This window comes from Equus caballus, chromosome 3 (genome assembly GCF_041296265.1).
Source record: "Equus caballus isolate H_3958 breed thoroughbred chromosome 3, TB-T2T, whole genome shotgun sequence".
Taxonomy (NCBI): Eukaryota; Metazoa; Chordata; class Mammalia; order Perissodactyla; family Equidae; genus Equus; species Equus caballus.
In genome coordinates, this window is record NC_091686.1 from 71,090,915 (window position 1) to 71,112,362 (window position 21,448).

The 21,448-nt window shown below is 34.5% G+C and overlaps 1 protein-coding gene across 3 annotated transcripts; it reads left to right on the forward strand.

The window, feature by feature from the left end:
* The first annotated feature begins 624 nt into the window (after nt 1-624).
* LOC100068197 (sulfotransferase 1 family member D1) lies at nt 625-20,742 on the forward strand. 3 transcript variants are annotated; one of them, XM_070262367.1, is made up of 7 exons: nt 625-760; nt 6,638-6,763; nt 7,605-7,702; nt 10,151-10,277; nt 13,342-13,436; nt 16,700-16,880; nt 18,649-20,742. In XM_070262367.1, the coding sequence occupies exons 2-7, from the start codon at nt 6,733-6,735 to the stop codon at nt 18,801-18,803; spliced, it is 687 nt and encodes a 228-aa protein (XP_070118468.1). In that variant the 5' UTR covers nt 625-760; nt 6,638-6,732; the 3' UTR covers nt 18,804-20,742. The 3 variants fall into 3 exon arrangements, with proteins under 3 accessions (XP_070118468.1, XP_070118467.1, XP_070118469.1); XM_070262366.1 differs by lacking the exon at nt 625-760 and adding an exon at nt 2,799-3,457; XM_070262368.1 differs by lacking the exon at nt 625-760 and adding an exon at nt 4,189-4,345.
* Nucleotides 20,743-21,448: the final 706 nt, after the last annotated feature.

The window sequence follows — 21,448 nt, forward strand, 5'->3', positions numbered from 1 at the left end:
TAGGGAACTCCACTTATTCACGGTAATTAATTACAGGCTCATCCGGGTACGTGAACATAAGGGCTGGTCACCCGTGCTCTGAGCCCCACGGTGGTTTTAGACTGTTGGAGGAGAAACCGAGGCACGTAAGAGAGTGTTTACGACCTTACTATAGAGAGTAACACTCACAAGAAGCACACTTCTGACCTACTACACTGTCCTTAGAAGTTGTTCAGACTTTATTAAAAAAAAAAACAGACAAGCAAAAAGAAAATGGGAAACCGTGCTTCTAAAGCTGGCCAGCTCCCAGGTGGACAACCTCCCACTGGGACTCCAGCTGGTTTCATGCATAATGCATATGGAAACAATGCTTGCAAGTATTTAATAAAACGGGAAGGATTAACTAAGAATGACTTAAGTCTTAAAATGTCCAAAGTGGGGAACGTTTGATATCTCAAAGCTACTGTATTTGCGCGCACAAGTAGAAAGAGCCAGCCCTAAAACTAAAGCAAAAGAATGGGAACCTTATTATGATTGACATTTAGAGGTTTCAAAACGTAATAATGATAAAATGAATTCTTTACAAGTGACTAACCATTTACGGTTAATAAATTGGCAGAGAGTGTACCTGAATTGAAAAAGGATAAGAAGTCAGAAACCGTCCCACCCCGCTTATCCCTTCCATCTCGTCTGCAGCTGCCTTTGGAATCTCAGAGCTCATCTCCTTCTTCTCCCTCAGCACCCTTACAATTTCTAAAGAGCTCTATTCCATTGACTTAAAGTAAGTGCCTACAAAAAGTTTTTCTGAATAGAACTAACCCAAATGTCTTTAAAGTTTATGGTATGAATTAGGGCTGCCCCAGGGAGAGAAGCCCAGGGCATCCTCACGTACATACCAATCTATGTGACCAGATTCATATCTAAAGTTATGCGACCGCACAATAACCAGACCCCATCTGCACTGAAATCATTTAATGACTTTTTACATCATCCCTTGCTACAGGAACCCTAATGGGGGGATTTTCAAAGTAATGGCTCCCTGTCTTTCATCTCTCTCTTAGAGCTACAATTGCCATTTTCGTCTCCTTTTGAGCTTTGCAACCGGGAAACAAAGAAATCTTTAAAGAGTCAAAGGCTCCACCCCTGGGAGCCCCAACTTTGGGTTTCTGGGCCTGATCACCCCGGTGACCCCAAGTGGGGTGCCCTCTCTTGACAGTTGACTCATTGAGCATTTTAGTCACCTACTGAGTCAGTTATGAGGGTAGGAGACCTGTGGTTTATTCTGTGAACTGTCCTGCTGGGGTTGTGTCCACAGCATAGGAACTGTTGTGTGACTCTTATCTTCTGGAAGAGGCCATGAGGGTGAGGTCTGATCTCTTCTTTTCCTTTCTTTGTCTGTTTTGCTCATCATCTCTTCTGTTGTCACCAAGTCGAGGTTAAGTTCAGGCTGGACCTGACCAGAACCTGGACCTTCTGTAAAATTGAAACTTGAGGGTTTCTCTGTGCCTTTATGATGCAGCTGGACAGGTAGATCAACCTAGAATGTCATTCAAGTTACAATCCAGTTTCTGGGAGGTCAAGAGCAACTGTCCTTAGAAAATCCTTGCAAGATGGAAATACTGCTCTAGAGGCAGTTCAGATTCCACCCAGTTCCTTTATCACAAAAAAGATTATCATCTCCCCTCTCCAGGAACTACTACCTAGTGCATCACTAATTCCTAAGACTGAAGAAAAAAAAAATGGAGGAGGAGGAAAAAACAGCTTCCAAATTCTTTTTGGTAACAATCTTGAGTTCTGCTAAGTTAAGTGATAAAAATCTGAGTATCTGGGTCATTTTTGGATTGGATAGAACATAAACATTGCTAAACATCTAAGTTTATCTACTTTTGGCTTTTTAGTGCAGAGATGCTAAAAGTCTTTGAGTCTTTTACTGTAAAGTGACGTGTTCCTAGAAATTATGAAGTGTTTAGAATGCTGATATAAAAGGCAGTTCATAATTGCTTACCTTTTGTCTGTTAATGGTTAAAAGGTCTAATTAACATATATAATTAAAGCTATTGGAAATTAATAAGGAAAACAGCTCTGCATTCAAGGAAAGTTAAAATGTATGTTTTCAGTAAAGAAGGTATAAAGAATGGAAGTATTTTTGTCTGTTTGGTTAAGAAAGATAAATTTGTCCTAATGTACTAGAAGGGAAGAAAGCAAGCATGGCACAAATTCTGAATGCAAAAGAAGTTATAGAAGTTTTGTGCAAGAAATCCTGAAAAGAGTTTTATACCTGGTCAAGTTGGCTAAGATTGAAATGAATCTAATTAAGTAAATGGGTTTTAATATGAAAAAGTAAACTGGTACAAAAACTAGAATTTGGCTAACTCTCTTAAAAGGATAATTTTCTTAAACTCTTAGTCTGCTCTTGATAAAGAGATTATAAAAGATTTTTCCTTCTGAGTAAATTTACAAAAGATCTATGTTTAGTTGTATCTATGTTTATGTTTCCTAGGTGTAAAAGACAGAGGTCTCTCTATTAAGGTTTTTTTTTTGCTGTTGATACCTAAGCATTGTTTCACAGTGAGTGTTGTTTAAATAAGTGTTTTAAAAATCTTTTGATATTTTTGACAAGCTTCTCTTTCTCAAAAAAAAAAAAAAAAAAAAATTCAAGTCCTAAATAAAGGTTTTCCTTTGACTTGAATGAAGGAGGAGAATTTCTCTGGGGATTTTCAGAGGGCCCCTGAGACTTCACAGAGAAATTGGCGCCCTCTTCCTATAAGGTGGAAGAGTCTAAACCAATTAGGCTTATTTGGTCTGTTAAATTACCTTGGAAGCATTGTCAGATAAGTGATGATAATCTTTCTTAGTTGGTATCATGTGGGTAAATGTTACTGATATATGTGTTTTGAAAATTATGTAACATTCCTAAAATTCTGATCTGTCCTGGTTATCAGTCATAATTCTAATTATTAGTTTAAAGTGTTGTATATCACAGAAATAAGCTTCTCTGTCAATTGCCATTTTTAAGTCTTTTGTTGTTTACAGTCAGTTGTTTTACTCTGATGCTTTTTGCTTTTGCAAATATGTCTCATCTTCAGAGGAATTCATGGAAAAGACTCTGACACTTACTCTGGATTACAGTTTTCTGGTAAATTTTCAGATCATAGAACTGAACTGGGTAAGAAATTACAGAAATCTAATGGAAAAACTGATGACCTCATAAAACTGCTAACAGAAGATTAAGATCAAGAACCGGTTATACAGGACTGAATGAACTGAGGATGATTATAAATTTTTATGACTTTTGTTTGAAATATTGTTTTTGATTTGTTGTTTTGTTTTCTCAGATTTAAGGAAATCTTTTTCTCTTTTCTCTTCTGCTAACTATGCCTTATAGCAATTTAGTGAAATTATAACTTTATGAGCAGAACTAAAACATTTATCTTTTCCTCCCTACCTGATCCCTCCAGAATTTGGAAATTCTTTGTAGGTGAGTATGGTTATTTCGTGGCAATATAGTTATTTGCATAAGTTCAATAAGAATCTGCTCTCCTTATAACGGGACACATTTGTTATCTTACCAAAACTTTGACTGGAATGTCATATTTGAGAGAAACATACAGACTCAGATATGACAATCCTGCCTTTGAGGAATAAGGTTGACTTTCTGGAAATATGGCCACTTGGAAATATGGGCCTGGTACCTTGCTTTACAGAGAGAGATTTTAGCAATCTTACCTGGTAAGTAAGGAAGCTTGCTCATCTGGCAGGAGCAGTGAACCTCGAAATATTTTGGGAAATCTCAAGAAATGAGAGAAATTCACTCAAATCTAAGGTATTGCAGGCAAGGCCTGATGGAATAAATCCTTGCTGTGGCTTTCCTGGCTTCGAGAGGTCTTTAAGGTTCAATCTGAGATTACTCATAAAAAAACTTCCAGCAAAAGCAGATTTAAGAGCCTATATTATCAATTGCTATTCTTGCTGCACTTATGTAAATAATTGGGCCAAGTTTCTTGAAACTAAACTTATTTTGAAAACTAATTAGTCTTAATTTGACTATCTTTGGTAAAAATGAGGGTGATTTTGGAGAGAAGAATTATGTTTCAGTGAAAAACTATAATACGCATTTGTGGATATTAGATCCTAGTTCTGTTAATTGTCTTTGAGATTTTTTCTACCTGTGAACTGGACTGGATCCTGAATTCTTCTACTGAAATATCTGGTTACAAACTTCCAAACTAATGTTTTCAGTTTTTACCTCATTTTCATTTGGAATCATTGAGAATTGAACATGCTCTTTTTCCTGAAGCCTTGCAAACCGAAGTGGAACTACTTGGTATAAACTTAAGAGAGATTCCTATCTGCTGCTGTGTAAGCTGTAAGCCACTCAAAAAGATACCCAAATTGTTTATACATCTTAATGTTTAAATATTTGGTTTATTTTAATATTTTAAACATTTTGTAAATATGCTCAGAAATATTTTGTTATAAATTTAAACCACTGCTGACCTCAGTATATGACCTGAAAAAAGGGAATTTAAGATGACAATAAGAATCAATAACTTTCTTTTCTCCAGATTTTTTGGTGACAAACTTCAGACTTACCCAGTGACAGATATACAGAGAGATATTGGAGACATGAGGCTCTCTTTCTCCTTTTATCCAATTAATTTACTTGAGCCCATAGTCAATCAACTGTTCTAATGACTAAATTCTCTAGTCAACTTACTTTAACATTCCTGCTTCACTTCTTAAAGAACTTGAGTAAAAGAAATTTTAATAAGTATGTTGACTATCAATCTTCTTTTTAGATTATAAATATTAAAATTATTTCAAAGGAATTCCTAACAAGTCCTCGAAGGAAAGCCCTGAATTTTGGGGATTCTAATGTGACACAATGACACATAATCCCTGAGAGCAAAGGGCTCCTATTAGGAAGCAGACAAATATACAATACAGACCTCTGTAGATATAAAAAACAAGCTTGTTTTGGCAAAAGCCTGTTTTTTTCTTTCTTTTTGTACCAGTTACATTGTTCTCTGAGCAGTTCACCAAACTCAAATTGTTTAGGACAAAAACTACTTTGCACCTGTTGACATACAAGTTTAGAAAAGGGAGGGCAGTCACTGAGAGTGTACATGTTCTTTTGTTTCTGCTAGTTTTTGATATATTCACAAGCAAAACACCATTAAGGTAATCTTTGGAAGGTACCATTACACATAGTTCATCTACAAAGGTGCTCTTTGAAGCTGAATTTTTTTCTGACATAGTAAAAGCTAGATGACTACACATAAATTAATCATATGTTCTTTGGTACTTTTTTCTTTTATTTTGTTTGCTTTACAAGCTGTTGAAGACATGTATTAAAGTTATTAATATATCAGTACTCTGTTAATTTTGTTATAAAAGATCCCAGCTAACTCCTTATATGAACTAAATTATGTGCTTTAAAAAAAATCATGGAAAAATAAACATTTCAAATTCAAAGCATAGCTAAATTGGCATTTCTTTCAATCAGATTTCATTGGCCACAATTTGAACTACCCGTTGATAATAAATGAAATGTGTTATATTGTACTTTGGAATTTAGGTCTCCTTTTTTCCCGCAAATTATTGCTTAAGCCTAAGCCAGATCAGACCATGAAATATTCAAAGGTAGTATTAATTTGCTCACTTTTTTCTTAGCACTGTAATTGTCTGTTAGAAGGATGGGAGAAATAGCCTCAGTCTCATAATTTAGGAACAAGAAGGAGGAAGTCATTCTCAAGAAAGGATTATAAAGGGGGCCAAAAGTACTGGAATATCTCGAACAAATCCAAAGTTACATCCACATGCAGACCATCCTTCAAAAATGTTGCTGTGCCAACAGATTAATTATTTAATTTATCTTTTTACTTTCCACTCATGCTTATTCAATTTAGAGAATATCGTTACACTTTTGGTAGAGAGGAAAAGGATGGGAACAGTTAAGAAGATGTTTTTCTCCTATATCTTATAATTGCTTTTTTGTCAGTGCCTTGATAACCTGATCACTGAGTGCCATAGACAATTAAGCAGAGCATATTCTCATATACTTTAGATCCACTTCTTGAAAGACTGGTGAAACACAATTTTGTAAAGATAGGAGTGACTGGACCCACTCTGCTCCATCAGGATCTACAGTCTCTTGTTTGAGAGTAATACACTGGTCATCACAAACGCACTCACAAAGTTCTCTCTGTTTGCCTTCTTCCCCCCCTCCACCAAATGCTGAATATTTTTACCTGAAGTATTCTTCAGTCTCAAAGCCTAATAATCCTTTTGATATTAGTAAAAAATGTACAAATTACTGGTCAGACTCATTGAAATTGTTTTCCCCATCCATTCCACCAAGGAGGGTGTGCAATCATTACTTACATACTCTTTCTTTAATATCCCACGTTTTACTTACGTTTCAAGTCTTACTTTTATAATTCTTTTAATCATATTTTACACACACACACACACACAATACATATGCGCATGTTCAAGACAGATGAGAATGTTTCCTAGAAAAAGGGAGGAGAGAAGGAAGGAAAACGAAGAGCACATTTTTGTTGTTGATGTTACACAACTTCTCTACCTCTACTGACTCTCTCATACACTTTTTGACAGAAAACTTTAGAGTTCTTTTAATTTTTTTCCCCCTCAGGAACAACCTGGATCTGTGAAATATTGGATTTGATCTATAACAATGGGGATGTGGAGAAATGTAAATGGGATGCAATATATAACAGAGTGCCGTTCATGGAATTGATAGTTCCTGGACTCGTGAATGGTATTTTCTCTTAATATTTCTTTTCATCATAGGAAAAAATCCCTCTATCTTTTTATGGTGTCTGGAGGAGTCATGATGGAAAATGATATAAATAGAGCTTGGACGATTGAATCATAAGTGTCTATAGTAGAAGAGTAAGAATTTGTTTATGTCAATAGCCATATTATACTCCTCCTCTATCCAAAGATAATATCTACATAAGAGGATATAGGATATTTTTTCTTAAGAAGACAGGTAGAATTCTTCAACATTTAGATATTATGTGATCATTATATATAGAAAATTCAGTGTTTTATCCAATACAGAATCATGTCTACTGCTAGTTAGCTGATATTCACAGACTCAAGGGAAAAGATTAGGGGAATATATGGTCTTGCATTGTTAAAATTTTAAAAATTACATGAGTCTCATGGCTTAATTTGATCTTAGAATTGAAATATGAGAAAGCTAAAAAGAGATTTTTGAAATCATCTAGTTCAGTTTCCTCATATTGTAAATGAGAAAAAGAGGAAGGTAATTGAACAGAGGAAGGAAAAATTTGGGCATGTTGACTCTTGACTTACTGCTGTTTCTGCCTCATCAAGGTGTTATATCTGAGGATTTTTATAGACACTTATGAAGATAATAAACCTTGCAATAAAGCACACACAGTTAAACAGTCTAACTAACCAGAATTTGTTATTTTTTATGTCATTGTAGATTTTAGAGGTATATGAAGCTATATAGCCACATAGTCATTTCAAGTCATATGGTGGGGTTAATATTTAGAAAGTCTTAAATTATATTGTATTTGACCTTATGATTCCACATTTATAATGTAGTTTACCTTTTGTGCTTGTAGGTATTGAGACATTGAAAGACATGCCATCTCCTCGATTAGTGAAAACACACCTACCTGTTCAACTTCTCCCTTCTTCATTTTGGAAGAATAACTGCAAGGTAGGAAATTGAAAAAAAAATCCTTATTTGTGTTGTAATTTGTTTTACTAACTATAAAGAAATGAAGATGAGGGATTGCAACCCCTGGGTAAGTCATTGCAAAAATAATAATGTGGGCCTTATATTCCAAGGGTCAAAATAACACCAGTGGACACCAGTGTTATAGATGTGGATTGTACTCAGCACACAAGCACTGAGAATCCGTCAGATTTTCAGTTCTCTAAAATGCCTATCATTCTGTCTAAATCCCTTCAATTACTGTCTACTTTTAAATAATAGATATTTAAATAATCCCAGAACTCCTTCATGAATTCAGCATAACTCTAATTTAAAAATAGGCATTTATAATTATAAAATTTATGGATTATAAATCATATGTAATTATATATATTTATGGATTAGTTAGGCTTTTTTTTAAAATAACACTTTAATTCAAGCATAACATTTATGGAGAAAAGTATATAAATCCTAAGTATACAGCTTGATGAATTTTCACTAAGTGAGCATTCCCATCAAATCAGTGCTCAGATCGAGAAATTAAACATTACCAACACCTCAAAAGCTCTGTTCCAGGGAAGAATCCATACCTCCCAGGATAATCACTATCTTGAATGCTTTCACCATAAATTAGTTTGCCTGTTTTGTCTGTAATCATAAAGTACCTAATCTTGAGTACTTAGCTTATTTCATTTAACGTAATCTTTGTGAGATCACCTCTTATCATGCTTGTTATTTTGTGTTTGTTTTGTTTAACGCAGGCTGCGGGGATCACAAAATTTCATACCCTGAGCAAAAGTAGCTCATTAGAGATGGAAATTCTCAGGCCCAATTCAGACCTGCTGAATTAGAAACTATGGGGATTGGGCCCAGTAATCCATTTAAGTAGTATCCCAGGTGAATTTGCTTCATGCCAATGTTTGAGAACCACAGATGTAAGGCATTCCATTATGTATATATGAATATTCCACGACTTACTTATTCATGGTACTATTGATGGACCAGTTGGTTGATGGATCAGTTGGGTTTTTGCTAGTGGTCAGTAATGAAAATAGTGAGAAATATTGGCATATAATTTTTTATTGTCATTTTTTCTTCATTAGGGTATAATGTCTTTGGTATTAGGGTAATGCTGGCCTCATAAGATAAGTTGGGAATTGATATTATTTCATTCTTAAATATATTTTACAATTCATCAGTAAGGGTATGCCTGGAGTTTTCTTTATCTGAAAAGATTTTTAAGTACAAATTCAGTGTGTTTAATAGATATAGAATTATGTAGGCTACGTACCTTTCCTTGCATGATCTTTAGTAGTTTATGGCTTTCAAGGAATTGGTCCATTTCATTTAAATTGCCAAATTTTTGTAATAAAGTTGCTCATGATATTCCTTTAATATTCTTTTAATATCTATAGAATCTGTACTGATGTCACCTTTCTCAGTCTTCATATTTTTCTATCAGTTATTGAGAGGAAGATATTGAAATCTGGCTATAATTTCTTTATTTCTCCTTGGAATTCTGTCTGTTCCAGCTTCCTGTGAGCAAAATCATTCAATAAGTGTATAATCAGTAAACATTTATGGAAATGCTACCATGTATACCAAATACTGTGATTGTTATTATAAATGTGAACACAAATAAGACATTCTCTGCCATCTAAGAGCATATTATTTTATTTAATTACTATGAATACTATAGAGCTTAGTCTGTTTGCCAGTCACTTCTATGTCTATTAATGCAACAGCTTAAAAAGTCAGTGACCTCTGCCCTATATAGCATTTGATCCTGTGGAATACCTCAAGTAGTGGAAAAAAAGATATATATGAAAAAAAGTACATATCAGTAAGATAAGTGAGAATACATGAAGTCAAAAAGATTCTATGGGGCAAAGAGTCTCATAGATGAAGAAAAGTTTGATCAGCATCCTAAAGAAAGAGTAAATTTTTTCACATATACAAGGACATTTTACAGAGAAGACTGCATGTGCCTAGGCTAACAGATGTGAAACAGAAAGGCATGTATCAGATTTTACAAGTGATTCAGTGTGGCTGAAAAGTAAATCTGGGAAGGTTGGCAGTCACCAACTCTAGATCTAAGAAAGGTGTTTAGAGTATGCCTTTACCCAAGCACCTTTGATAGAATGAGCAAAACAGCTGTACTCTAGAGTATGTTTAGATACACAAATACTTACCATTGTGTTACAATTGCCTACAGTATCTGGTACAGTAACATACTATGCAGGTTTGTAGCCCAAGAGCGATAGGCTATACTACATAGCCTAGAACTGTAGGAGGCTATACTATCTAGATCTGTGTAAGTACCCTCTGTGATGTTTGCACAACAATGAAATGGCCTAATGATGCATTTCTCAGAATGTAGCCCCATCGTTAAGCGACACATGATTGTATTAAAGAGTACAAACAAAATGAAGATTTCCCATCTCCCCACAGATCGTCTATGTGGCACGGAATGCTAAAGATGTGGCTGTATCTTACTATTATTTCTACCAGATGGCAAAAATTCACCCAGACGCTGGCACCTGGGAGGAGTTCCTGGACAAAGTCATGATGGGGAAAGGTGGGTCCGACTCTTACTTTAATCATGCAGTTTCATAATGAAAAGTCTTTTTTTGCAAGGAGATGTAAAGTTCAAATATAAATCTTGTGTTTATTATAAATGTAATATGTGCTCAACACTCTACTAATGCATCAGGAAGTCTATAGTAGAGGCAAAATACATAGCCATTGCTCTTCTTTAAGGACTTTTGGGGAATATGTGACTTACAGATTATTCAGTCCTTAGTCTTATTGTTTCATTAGTGATAAGTGACTACTGCTAAGCGCTTTCTTCTCTTGCTGTCCATGCCATTGCGTTGCTTTGATTTTATGCACATTTCTTGGACTCTTTTATTTCTACTATTCCTTTATTTTTATTATATAAACTGAAAATTCTTGAGTGAAGAGTTTATTGTCGAGGCTCTGTTTTTCTGCCTGTATATTCTCTCTTTCAGGGAAACATTTATACCAATGGTAGTAACTCTACTTATCATTCTCCTAGAAACATTCTCCTATAAAAACTCTCTTTTTAAGGCAAATACATCTCAATGGTATCTTGCAAATTTTTGCTCTTTTATTGCTAGGACTATTCTTTGTCCGTATCTACTCATTCTTATCATTCTCGAAGTCTAACTCGTCTTAGATCCAAATATACTCTATTTCCTCCACAGCTTTCTTAACCTCTCCATCACAATGATTTTCTCACCTTCTTTCCCTCTCCTAGGAACTTCTGTACCACTTATTGTCTGCATTACTCAGTATCTGCCATCTAGCCCCTCTAGTTTTATTTATTAGAAGTTGTATTTGTTTGCTAGGACTACCACAACAAAGCACTACAGACTGAGTGGCTTAAACAACATAAATTTATTTTCTTCCAGTTCTGGAGGCAAGAAGTCCAAGATCAAGGTGTCTTCAGGGTTGTATTTTTCTGACCTTTTCCCTTGGCTTGTAGATGACCACTTTCTCTCTATGTTTTCACACAGTCTTCTCTCTGTGCATGTCTGTGTTGTAATTTCCTTTTCATACAAGGAGACCAGTCATTTTGAATCAGGATCCATCCTAGTGATCTCATTTTAACTTAATTACCTCCTTAAAGACACTATCTTTAAATATAGTCAGATTCTGAGGTATTGGGTTTAGGACTTCAACACATGAATTTTGAAATGGACACAATTCAGCTCATAACATTCTTCCTTCTGTCCCCCCAAAATTGGTGTCTTTCTCACATGCAAAATACATTCACTCCATCTCAACAGCCCCAGAAGTCTGAATCTATTCCAGCATCAGCTCCAAGCCTAAAGTCTAATCTAAATATCGTGTAAGTCAGGTATGGGTGAGAGTAAGGTATAATTCATCCTGAGACAAAATTCTTCTCCAGCTGTGAACCTATGAAATCAGATAAGTTATCCTCTTCCAAAATACAATGGTGGGACATGAATAGAATAGACATTCCCATATGAAAAGACACGGCAGGAATAAGAAAGCCTGAAACCTAACTGGGCAAACATCATTAGATTTTAAGGCTTGAGAGTAATTGTCTTTGGAGACGTGTTCTGCCGTACATGCCCAATGGGGCGGCCCTGTCCCCTGGGCTTGTGCCCTCTGGGACTGTGGTAGTAGTGGCAGCCCTGCTGACCTCTGAAACTTCATTGGAGTCATTCTTCTCCGTTTTTGAAGGACAAAGTATATTCACAGACAGATAGCTCTATCGGCCCATTTCTTACCTGCAGAATCCTGGAAGTCCAACAATCTGTCTGCATTTCATCCCTCCACTTATCCCCTTCAGTCCCAACCGACAGTTTTTCTGCTGAGATGGTTGATTGGATCCACAAGTCACACACCTAATCTCTTCAATAAAAGTTGTCCGGCCGCACCCTTGGTGTTCTCTCCAGAGCATACTTTCTCATTTTTTTGGTAATACGGATAAGCTGAGAATTTTATAAATCTTTATATTCCAGTTTGTTTTTGCTTAACAATTTCTTCTTTAACTCCTCTCTCTCATCTCACATTTTACTGTAAGCAGTAAGGAGAAACCAGGCAATTCCTTCAATGCTTTGCTTAAAAATCTTTTCAGCTAAGTATCCAAGTTCATTACTTACAAGTTCTACTTTCCACAAACACTAGAACAGAATTTTACGAAGTTCTTTGCACTGTATAACAAGAATTCCCTTTCCTCCGGTTTCCAATAACATATTCCTTATTTATGTCTGAGACCTTGCCAGAAGCACCTTTAATGTTCATATTTCTATTGACATTCTTTTCATGATGATGTACGTATCATAAGACAATAGAAACTTCTCCGAGTCTTCTCTTTTTCTGAGCCCTCACTAGAATTACTTTTAATATCCACAGTTCTACCAATCGTCTCTTCCAGGCAATCTAGGTATTTTTCTAACATACACCACAGACCTCTTCCAGCCTCTACCCATTATCCAGTTCCAAAGTCATTTCTACATTTTTTAGATATTTGTTACAGTAGCACCCACTTATCAGTACCAAAATTTGTGTTAGTTTGCTAGGTCTGCCATAACAAAGTTCCACAGACCAGGTGGCTTAAACGACATAAATGTATTTTCTCACAGTTTTGGAGGTTAGAAGTCCAAGATCAAGTATCTTCAGGATAGGTTTCTTCTGAGGCCTTTCTGCTTGTCTTGGTCATCTTTAACCTGTACCTCTGCATGACCTTTCTTCTGTGCATCATCTGTGTTGTAATTTCCTCTTCTCATAAAGACATCAGTCATATTGTATTAGGGCCTAACCCTAAAGACCTCATTTTAACTTAATTACCTCTTTGAAAGCCCTATCTCCAAATTCAGTCGTATTCTAAAGTACTAGGGGTTAGGACTTTAAAATAAGAATTTCAGAGGGACACAATTTATCCCATAAGAGAAATAGCTCATCCTTTCCAAGCAGATTGTAAATTCACAAGAAGAGAGGTTGTTATTCTTATCCTACCATCCTTTTTTCTTGAATTAAAAAGTAATCAATGTGAATGTATTGATAATGATGACCTAGGATAATGTTTAGCAATTCTTTACTTCAAGTAAATAGTTCTAATTTTGCAAGCATTTTATCTTTCAATTTAGTGGCTTTTGGTTCTTGGTATGACCATGTGAAGGCCTGGTGGGAGAAGAGGAAAGATTATCACATCCTTTACCTATTCTATGAAGACATGAAAGAGGTAAGAGGCAACTATGATTTCGCCTTTATTGAAGGAAAACTTTCCTTTCTTCTTGATCTATAAATATGACTAATTTACTATCCTATTAATTCTGCCTTGAAAATTGATCTTTCACTCAATCCAATTCTTTCTACCACCACTGCTTCTTATTCTAGTTCAGGGTACTATCTCGACTTATTCAAACTACCTCATGTTTCTTCTATTATCCACTCAGAGGGAATGATCTTCTTGAAATCCAAATCAGAGTATGTCCATTCTCTTCTTCAAATCTCTCCTCAACGATCTCTTCCCTATGTGAAATCTAAAATTATTAAGCTAATTTATAAAGTTCAGCATTTTTTTGCCGCTTTCTCTCCAACCCTCTCTGGTTCCACCTGTCCCTTTCTAAGTGAGCCTACCCGAAGCATTTTTTTCCCACTATTTTCAGATTAACCCCTTCTCATCCTTTATGTCTTAACTTAAATGTTATCTCTTCACAGAGTTCTTTAATGTCTATAATGTAAAGTAATCCACCTTGTTATCTGTTTTGCTGCTATTGTTATTTTCATAGTATCTACCATCACTTCTAATTATTTTATGTATGTATTTCTTCACTTATATTTTATTAGTCATCTCTACTATAATGTAAGCTCTTTGGATATATAAACTAAAATAATCTTGTCCATGACTGTTTCCCCCAGTGCAAATCCAAGGGGGCAACAGTGTAATTTTCTTATTTAACCTATAAAAAATTCCAGCTTTTATTTTCTCATCCTCCATCTGATTATTAGCATGGAAAATAACTCACTCTCCAATTTGGTCAAAACATTATCTTGATCTGATTATTTATACAGTTCATTTAAGAAATATTCTACACCTCTTAAATTGAATGTCTCTCAGATAGCCTGTCTACATTTCCTCTTTTCTCTTTAAAATGGTGTCTAAATGTGTGGGTAAAAGAGGAAATTATACAAGAGCTTATAAGAATGAGAATGCTTTGGACTCCTGGAAGCAACGTCCACTGATTCCTACCTCCAAGTCTTTAGAATGATTTCCTTTATAACCTATATTCTGGGAAACACACTGGCACTCAAAACTGCGGTCTAACACAGGTGAAACTGTTGTTCTGATTTATCTGCCTCAATTTTCTTGTGGTGTAGCAGCCTTGACTCAGCCTCGTCTTGCTCCCTTAGGTTTCCCTAAATTCCTGTGGATGACTATGACTACCATTCATCGCTTCCTTGGGAAATCTATTCAATAGCCTCTAGGGAAACCACCTTACCCAGCTAAGGTGACCCCATCTTGAAGATTCCTTAGCAAAATTCTCAGCGTCTTCTGTATCCTATTTAAACCACTCGGTATCTGTCATTCTGGATTATGGTGATATATTACCCTAGTTCTGGTTCTTGAAGCAACCGGTAGTGGTTGTGTGGGTCTTGAAGAGGATAGGCATTATCTTGAGAGGAAACTTCCTATCTTAGGTCATAATAAGGCCTTCAAGCAAAAAAAGTTTAGTTCTCTCAAATATGGCAGAAGAATCTACATCTGCTGGCAGAAAAGTCTCAAAACTACTCAAGGGTTCCAGAGTCTCTGTGTTATCAGATACACCCAGATATTCTCATTACAAGCTTGAGCAGTCAATTAACTTTGCTTAATAGACTTAGGACAACTTAGCACAAGAAATGAATTCTTTTAGAGCCACCACAGGAACTTTCTGGTTCTGTTTCCATGAATTGAGATGGGTAGCTGAGGAAATCTAAACCTCAGATTGCCTTTCTGCCTGATCTCACCAGATCACTAAGATTGTATCTCTCTACCTCAGTTGAGTTTGCACCACCAGGAAGAACACCTCCCCAAAGGGTAGAAGGGCACAAACTCTTTGGCCTGACTGCCACCTTTTCATTGTATCCAACATGCTGTCCTATGTGCAGTCTGAATCACAAAGAAAGGAAATCATAAGAAATACATGAAATGATCTCTCCTTTTCATTGTTGACTCTTTCTCCTCCCGCTCATTCCTTAGGCTGGAAAGTGGACAGAATTTTATTTTACTTTCCTCCTCATATACTCATATTATCAAAAAATCTATTTAGGTATGAAGGGTAGAATGGGTATCTTTTTTTCCACCATAAGATAACTCTTTGAGATAGGTAGTCTATTCTTTTTTTTCAATTGAGATATAATTGACATATAACACAATATTAACTTTAGGAGTACAACATAATGATTCAATATATGTATACTTTGTGTAATGATCACCACAGTAAGTCTAGTTGGCACTCATCACACAGTTACAAATTCTTTTTTCTTGTGATGAGAATTTTTAATATCTACTCTCTTAGTTACCTTCAAATATACAATACAGTATTATTAACTATCATTAACAATTGTTTTTGATCTTAGAGGAAAATCTTTCAGCTTTTCACCATTGAATATGTTAGTTGTGGTCTTGTCATATATGTCCTTTATTGTACTGAGGTACGTTCTCTCTGTACCCACATTATTAAGAATTTTTATCATAAGTAGAGTTGAATTTTGTCAAATGATTTTTTTGCATTTGTTAAGATGGCCATATAATTTTTATCCTTCATGATGTGGCACATCACGTTGATTGATTTGCAGATGTTGAAATATCGTTACGTCTGTGGAATAAATTCCACTTGATCATGGTGTATGATCCTTTTAATGTGCTGTTGAATTTTCTTCACTAGTATTTTGTTCAAGATTTTTTCATAGATGTTCATCAGGGATGTTGGGCTGTAATTTTCATTTTTTGTACTTTCCTTGTCTGGCTTTGGTATAACGGTAATGTTGTACTTGTAAAATGAGTTTGAAAGTGTTCCTTCCACTTCTTTTTGGAAGAGTTTGAAAAGGATAGGTATTAATGCTTCTTTAAATATTTGGTAGGTAATCTATTCTTGATGATAGATATGCTTAAAGAAGAAAAGAAGATCAAAAGATTTGAAAATTATAGCTTATGATAGTAGTAGCTTGTTTTATCACTGTCTTATTCTACAGGTTAATTCTGCTTTTGAAAGGTTGAATATTAACCAAATTTTTTTCCTTTAGTTTTTTTGAAACAAATTTTAATATTTCTTCTATCAGATTGTTCTCTGGTATAACCTAGAATAAGATATATACTTGGAAAGCGAAATGAAAATTGCTCCTAAAAGTATAAAATTACTTCCTCCACTGCATTGGCATATGTACAATCTTATTAAATGCATTGCCTATTTCATTACTAAATTTACCAGGAATCCTCCTTTTTCGTTGTAATTTCTTTAGGATCCAAAGCGTGAAATTCAGAAGTTGCTAAAGATTTTAGATAAAGACCTGCCAGAAGAAACTATGGATAAAATTCTCCATCATAGCTCTTTTGATGTGATGAAGCAGAATGCTAGTACAAATTATACCACTGTACCAAAATGTAATATGGATCATTCTATATCTCCCTTCATGAGAAAGGGTGAGAACATTATTTACTAGATTCTGTGTAACTTGTTAGTCCTCCTAGAGAGTGTAGGTGGTCACATAGAGTGATATTGTAGGAAGTGCTGGGGAGAGAAAAACTTAGAGGAAATAATTTATGGCAAAGAACCTACCACTGCTGGAAGACTAACCTGAAAGACAAGCCCTCTAATGAGAAATGTTTACTCGAAAGCATATGCATCCATAAGCATGAGTCTTGGCACACACTGCTATATCAGAAGAATTCCTCTCATTTGTCCAAATTAGCTAGGTATTCTTCATATTTTTTTAGAAATTTTGCTGTGGTAGATAGCTAGCTTAAATAATGTTAGAAGTACTAAATTAATAAGAGAAAGTGCCAACTCCTTGAGGTTATTGCTATTGTTATGGTAAATCATCGCATCTTCAGCATTGGACTAAATAGCTAGCATCTTGCAACAAATAGTCTTTTAATAAAAACGTGTTGAATTGAAATGCATGTGTATGTGTGTGGGGGAGGGTTGTGAGAGAAAGAGAGTGATTGATTCTGTTAGTTGTGCATGTATTAGTCAGTTTTGCTATAAAACAAAAAACCCCAAGAATCTCAGTGGCTTAAAACCACAAGAAGCATTTTTCATTTAATGCTGGTGGATGTTGGTCATCTGCGGCTACACATGACAATGAGCAGAGATGTAAAATCTTACAGTAAAGGAGAGAGTGAATAATTATTAATATAATCTAAGACAGTTTTGGAGAAACAGATATTTTGATGAGAGCTTATAAAGGGACTATTGAGGTTAATTTCAATTATGATGTATCTTCATGCATCCTAGAGATCTTTTTTAGAAAGTTAGGAAGTATGCCATGGATAAGTCTTGCTGAGGATATCTGGATCTCAACCAGGTATGATTTTGCCTGTAAGGGGATGTTTGGCAACATATGGAGACCTTTTTTTAAGTCATAACTAGGGATATGCTATTGGCATCTGATGTGCAGAGGCCAAGGATGCTGGTACACATCCTACAATGCACAAGGCAACCCCTACATCCCCTCAACAAAGAATTGTCCAGTTTCAAATGTCAACAGTGGAGATCTAAGTAAATAAAATAAAATGCCAAAGTTGAGAAATTCTAGGCCAAATTGACAAGTTATTTTGACATCTTTTCTTCTCTTACTTTCCTCTAAAACTGGGTGTCCAAATGTGTCTTCTGGGTTATCCTGTGAGATAGTCTATGAAAATGCCATTATTTTTTATCAGATATTCATTTCAGATGCTGTCCTGTATCCTTCCCTCAAGGTTTTAGATATGGTTAGTGTTTTGAAGATTGAACAATCCTAGAATAAAGAAATATGTTTAATTACATTTAATCCAGTACTTTCCAAATCTTACTTGATCATAGAACTTTTTTCATAAACTATCATTTGACATTGGAAAATGTAGTTTTAAAATGACTAAAAAATTCTGTATATCCTTTGCTAATAAAGCTCTTGAAGCCAAAGAATAAAGATTTTGAGACATTGGATTTTCTCCCAGAGACATTTCTTGAAGCTATTTAAGGAACTATTTCTTTACATGAGATACCAAAAAAAGAGCCATGGAATTTTTGGAAAACTAAGAAGGCGTAGGAGTCTAGGAGTGGTAGTTGGCAGTGAGGAATCTGGTTAAGGAGTAGATATGATATTCTAAAGTTAATGGTTTAAAAATACAAGTGTGATAATCCAACTTAAAACTGATCTTGGAAGGGAATTTTACAGTAGTCTCAAATTTACCATTTCTTTCTTTTCAGGTATTTCAGGAGACTGGAAGAACCACTTCACTGTCGCCCAGTATGAGAGATTTGAAAAAGATTATGAAGAGAAAATGAAAGGGTCTACACTGCAGTTCCGTTCAGAGATCAAAGAAATACCTGTTCTTTTGCCAACTCCTTTAGCTTGCACTTAAATTACAAGGAAAAAATCCCTTCAAACACTTAGTGAAAGGAATTCCTGTACGTGATATTCTTTATTTACTACTAGTGGTTTGTAATAGAATATTCAAAGAATTTCAAAGTCTACATTTGAAAAGTTAATACTGTCTCCATGATTTTAACCACCTTCTAGAATGTTTTTACTCTTCTTAAAGAATAATAATGAAATGAAGTTTGCAATCTATAAATGTACCTGCTTTATTTTTTAAATTCAAGTTCTGGGTCATTGAATTGGCAAAGATATTTAGGGGAGTCTTCACGATGGATGGATTAGGACCAAATATCCCCTTAAAAAGGCTTTAATTTTTCTTTGTTATATGCTCAGGATGATACCAGTGTAATAAAAGATCAATGATATTTTTGTGTAAAGAGTTCACTGAAATGTATTGCCCTAGAATGTTTTACTATAGATTAAATTTTGGGTAGTTTATTAATCATAGTCTCCTACTGTTATAGTTTATATACTAATGATCAAAAATAGCACAAAGAAAATAGTCACTAAATATATGTCACAGAAGTATCGTTTGCATAACAATGCATTAGTTATGGTCATACAGAAAAGCAATAATCATCATAATATGAACTAATCAAAATTTATTAAGTACTTCCTATGTACAAATAATATACCTTAGAGATAACAAAAAGTAAAACATGAATCCCAAACTCAAAGAACTTTAAGGCAGGTTAGGAATAAAAAGAAAATAAAAGAAATAATTTTAAGAACATAAGAAACAGCCGCAATACTAATAGCTGATATTTATTGAGAGTTTACTATATACCAAGCACTATGCTATGCAATTTACATGGCTTTACTTTAATGCTCTTCATTCATTTCTTTAAAATGTGTTCTATTTTTTTCAAATTTTCTTTGTTAGTAAACTGGCAGAGGGAAAGCAATTATGCACCCAACCACACGTGTCAAATCAAAGTAAAACCATGGAAAAAGAACAGTTTGATTTTTGGTCCTTTTTCTTTTTGACAGTCTCAGTTATTCCTGTTAGTCCCCATATTCCCTCTCTAGTTTATTCTGTACTCTCCTTCTTTCATGTTCTCAGATTCCTGCCATTGCATATTGATCAGACCTCTTGACTTTCAGCTAATCTAGATGTGGTTACATTTACAAAGATCGCTAAAAATCTTCTGTGATGTGGAAAATAGCATATGTTCTCAAATTTTTTTCTTTGTGAACAGCTTATGTTCTAATCCAGCAGTCTTCAAATCTTTCTAAACATTCAACACTGCAATAAAAAGTTTTGAGTACACTCCAATAATATATACACATCTATTTCTTTGTAAATTATACATATGTGTTGTACAAATATGTTATGCACATTGTGAAATAAACATAAAAATAAATTAAAAGGAGATAATATGGAATAACCTAGAATACATTATTTTATTTATTAATTATACAAAGTACATTTGTTGTCACAAAAATATTTTTATAGTGACACTTTACAATGATAAAAATGTGATCGAAATGGCTTTATAATTTTTAAAATCTTGGTTTAATACTTTGATTTGGAAAGATGGTCCTAAATTCAGATTATTTCAGTACTTTATTGCAGCGATTATAAAGGTAAAAATAAGTTTCTAAAGCAATAGTTCTAACTGGAAAAAACGTAAGTTTTCCTATGCTTACTAAATCAGGTACTCAGTTTTCAATCTTATCCATTTAGGAAAACAGTTCTGCTGAAATTTGGTGATCGATTTGTATCTTCATGCAACATGAGGTGTCATTTTTGTTGCTTTTTTATGTTTCTAACAAAGAAATTCAAAATCTATTAAAGGTTTTTGGAATTATTTTAAACAAGTTAAAAACTTCAGTTTCCCAGTTTCTTAAGTGTGCTGATGTGAATTTCCCTAAGTGATTCATTTACATTATTCTTACCAATAAAATTTTATAACCATGAATTTTAAAATTGCCCTCTCCTTAGCTCACTTTTGATTTACAGTTCAGAAAGCCCTTATTTTCTCACTCATTTTTAACATTAAATTTCTCTGAAATCATACAACTGGTAGTCATTTTTTTGTCATAGAAAGTCAGCAATTTGAAAGAATATCTCTAAAGACAAATAAAAGTATAACAAATAATTTAAGTACATTTCCATGAGATAGTGGGAAAACCTCTGTGTCTTTAAAGGATTTCTATCATTGATCTTCATTTCCTTAAGAAGTAACATTCGTTCCTATTTAAAGGTCTTATCTTTAAAAAATTAATTATGTAAATAACATCCTATAGTCCACAAACCGTAATCTATTGTAATGCACAAAAAATAGAACAAAACAGCACAATCGTTAACTATAGTTAGTAATGCTGTATTGTATATTTGAAAGCTGCTAAGAGAATAGATCTTAAAAGTTCTGATCACAAGAAAAATATTGTAACTATGTACGGTGATGGATCTTAACTAGACTTACTGTGGTGATCATTTAGCAATATATATAAATCTTGCATCATTATGTTGCACACCTAAACTAATATTATATTATATGTTAATTACATCTCAATTTAAAAAAAATTGAAAGTGCCACTGTCAACTCTTCAGTCTTCCTAGAATTCCTCTGTTTCCTCAGAGCATTGTGGTACCACCATACATGACTCATGGTCATCTGACAA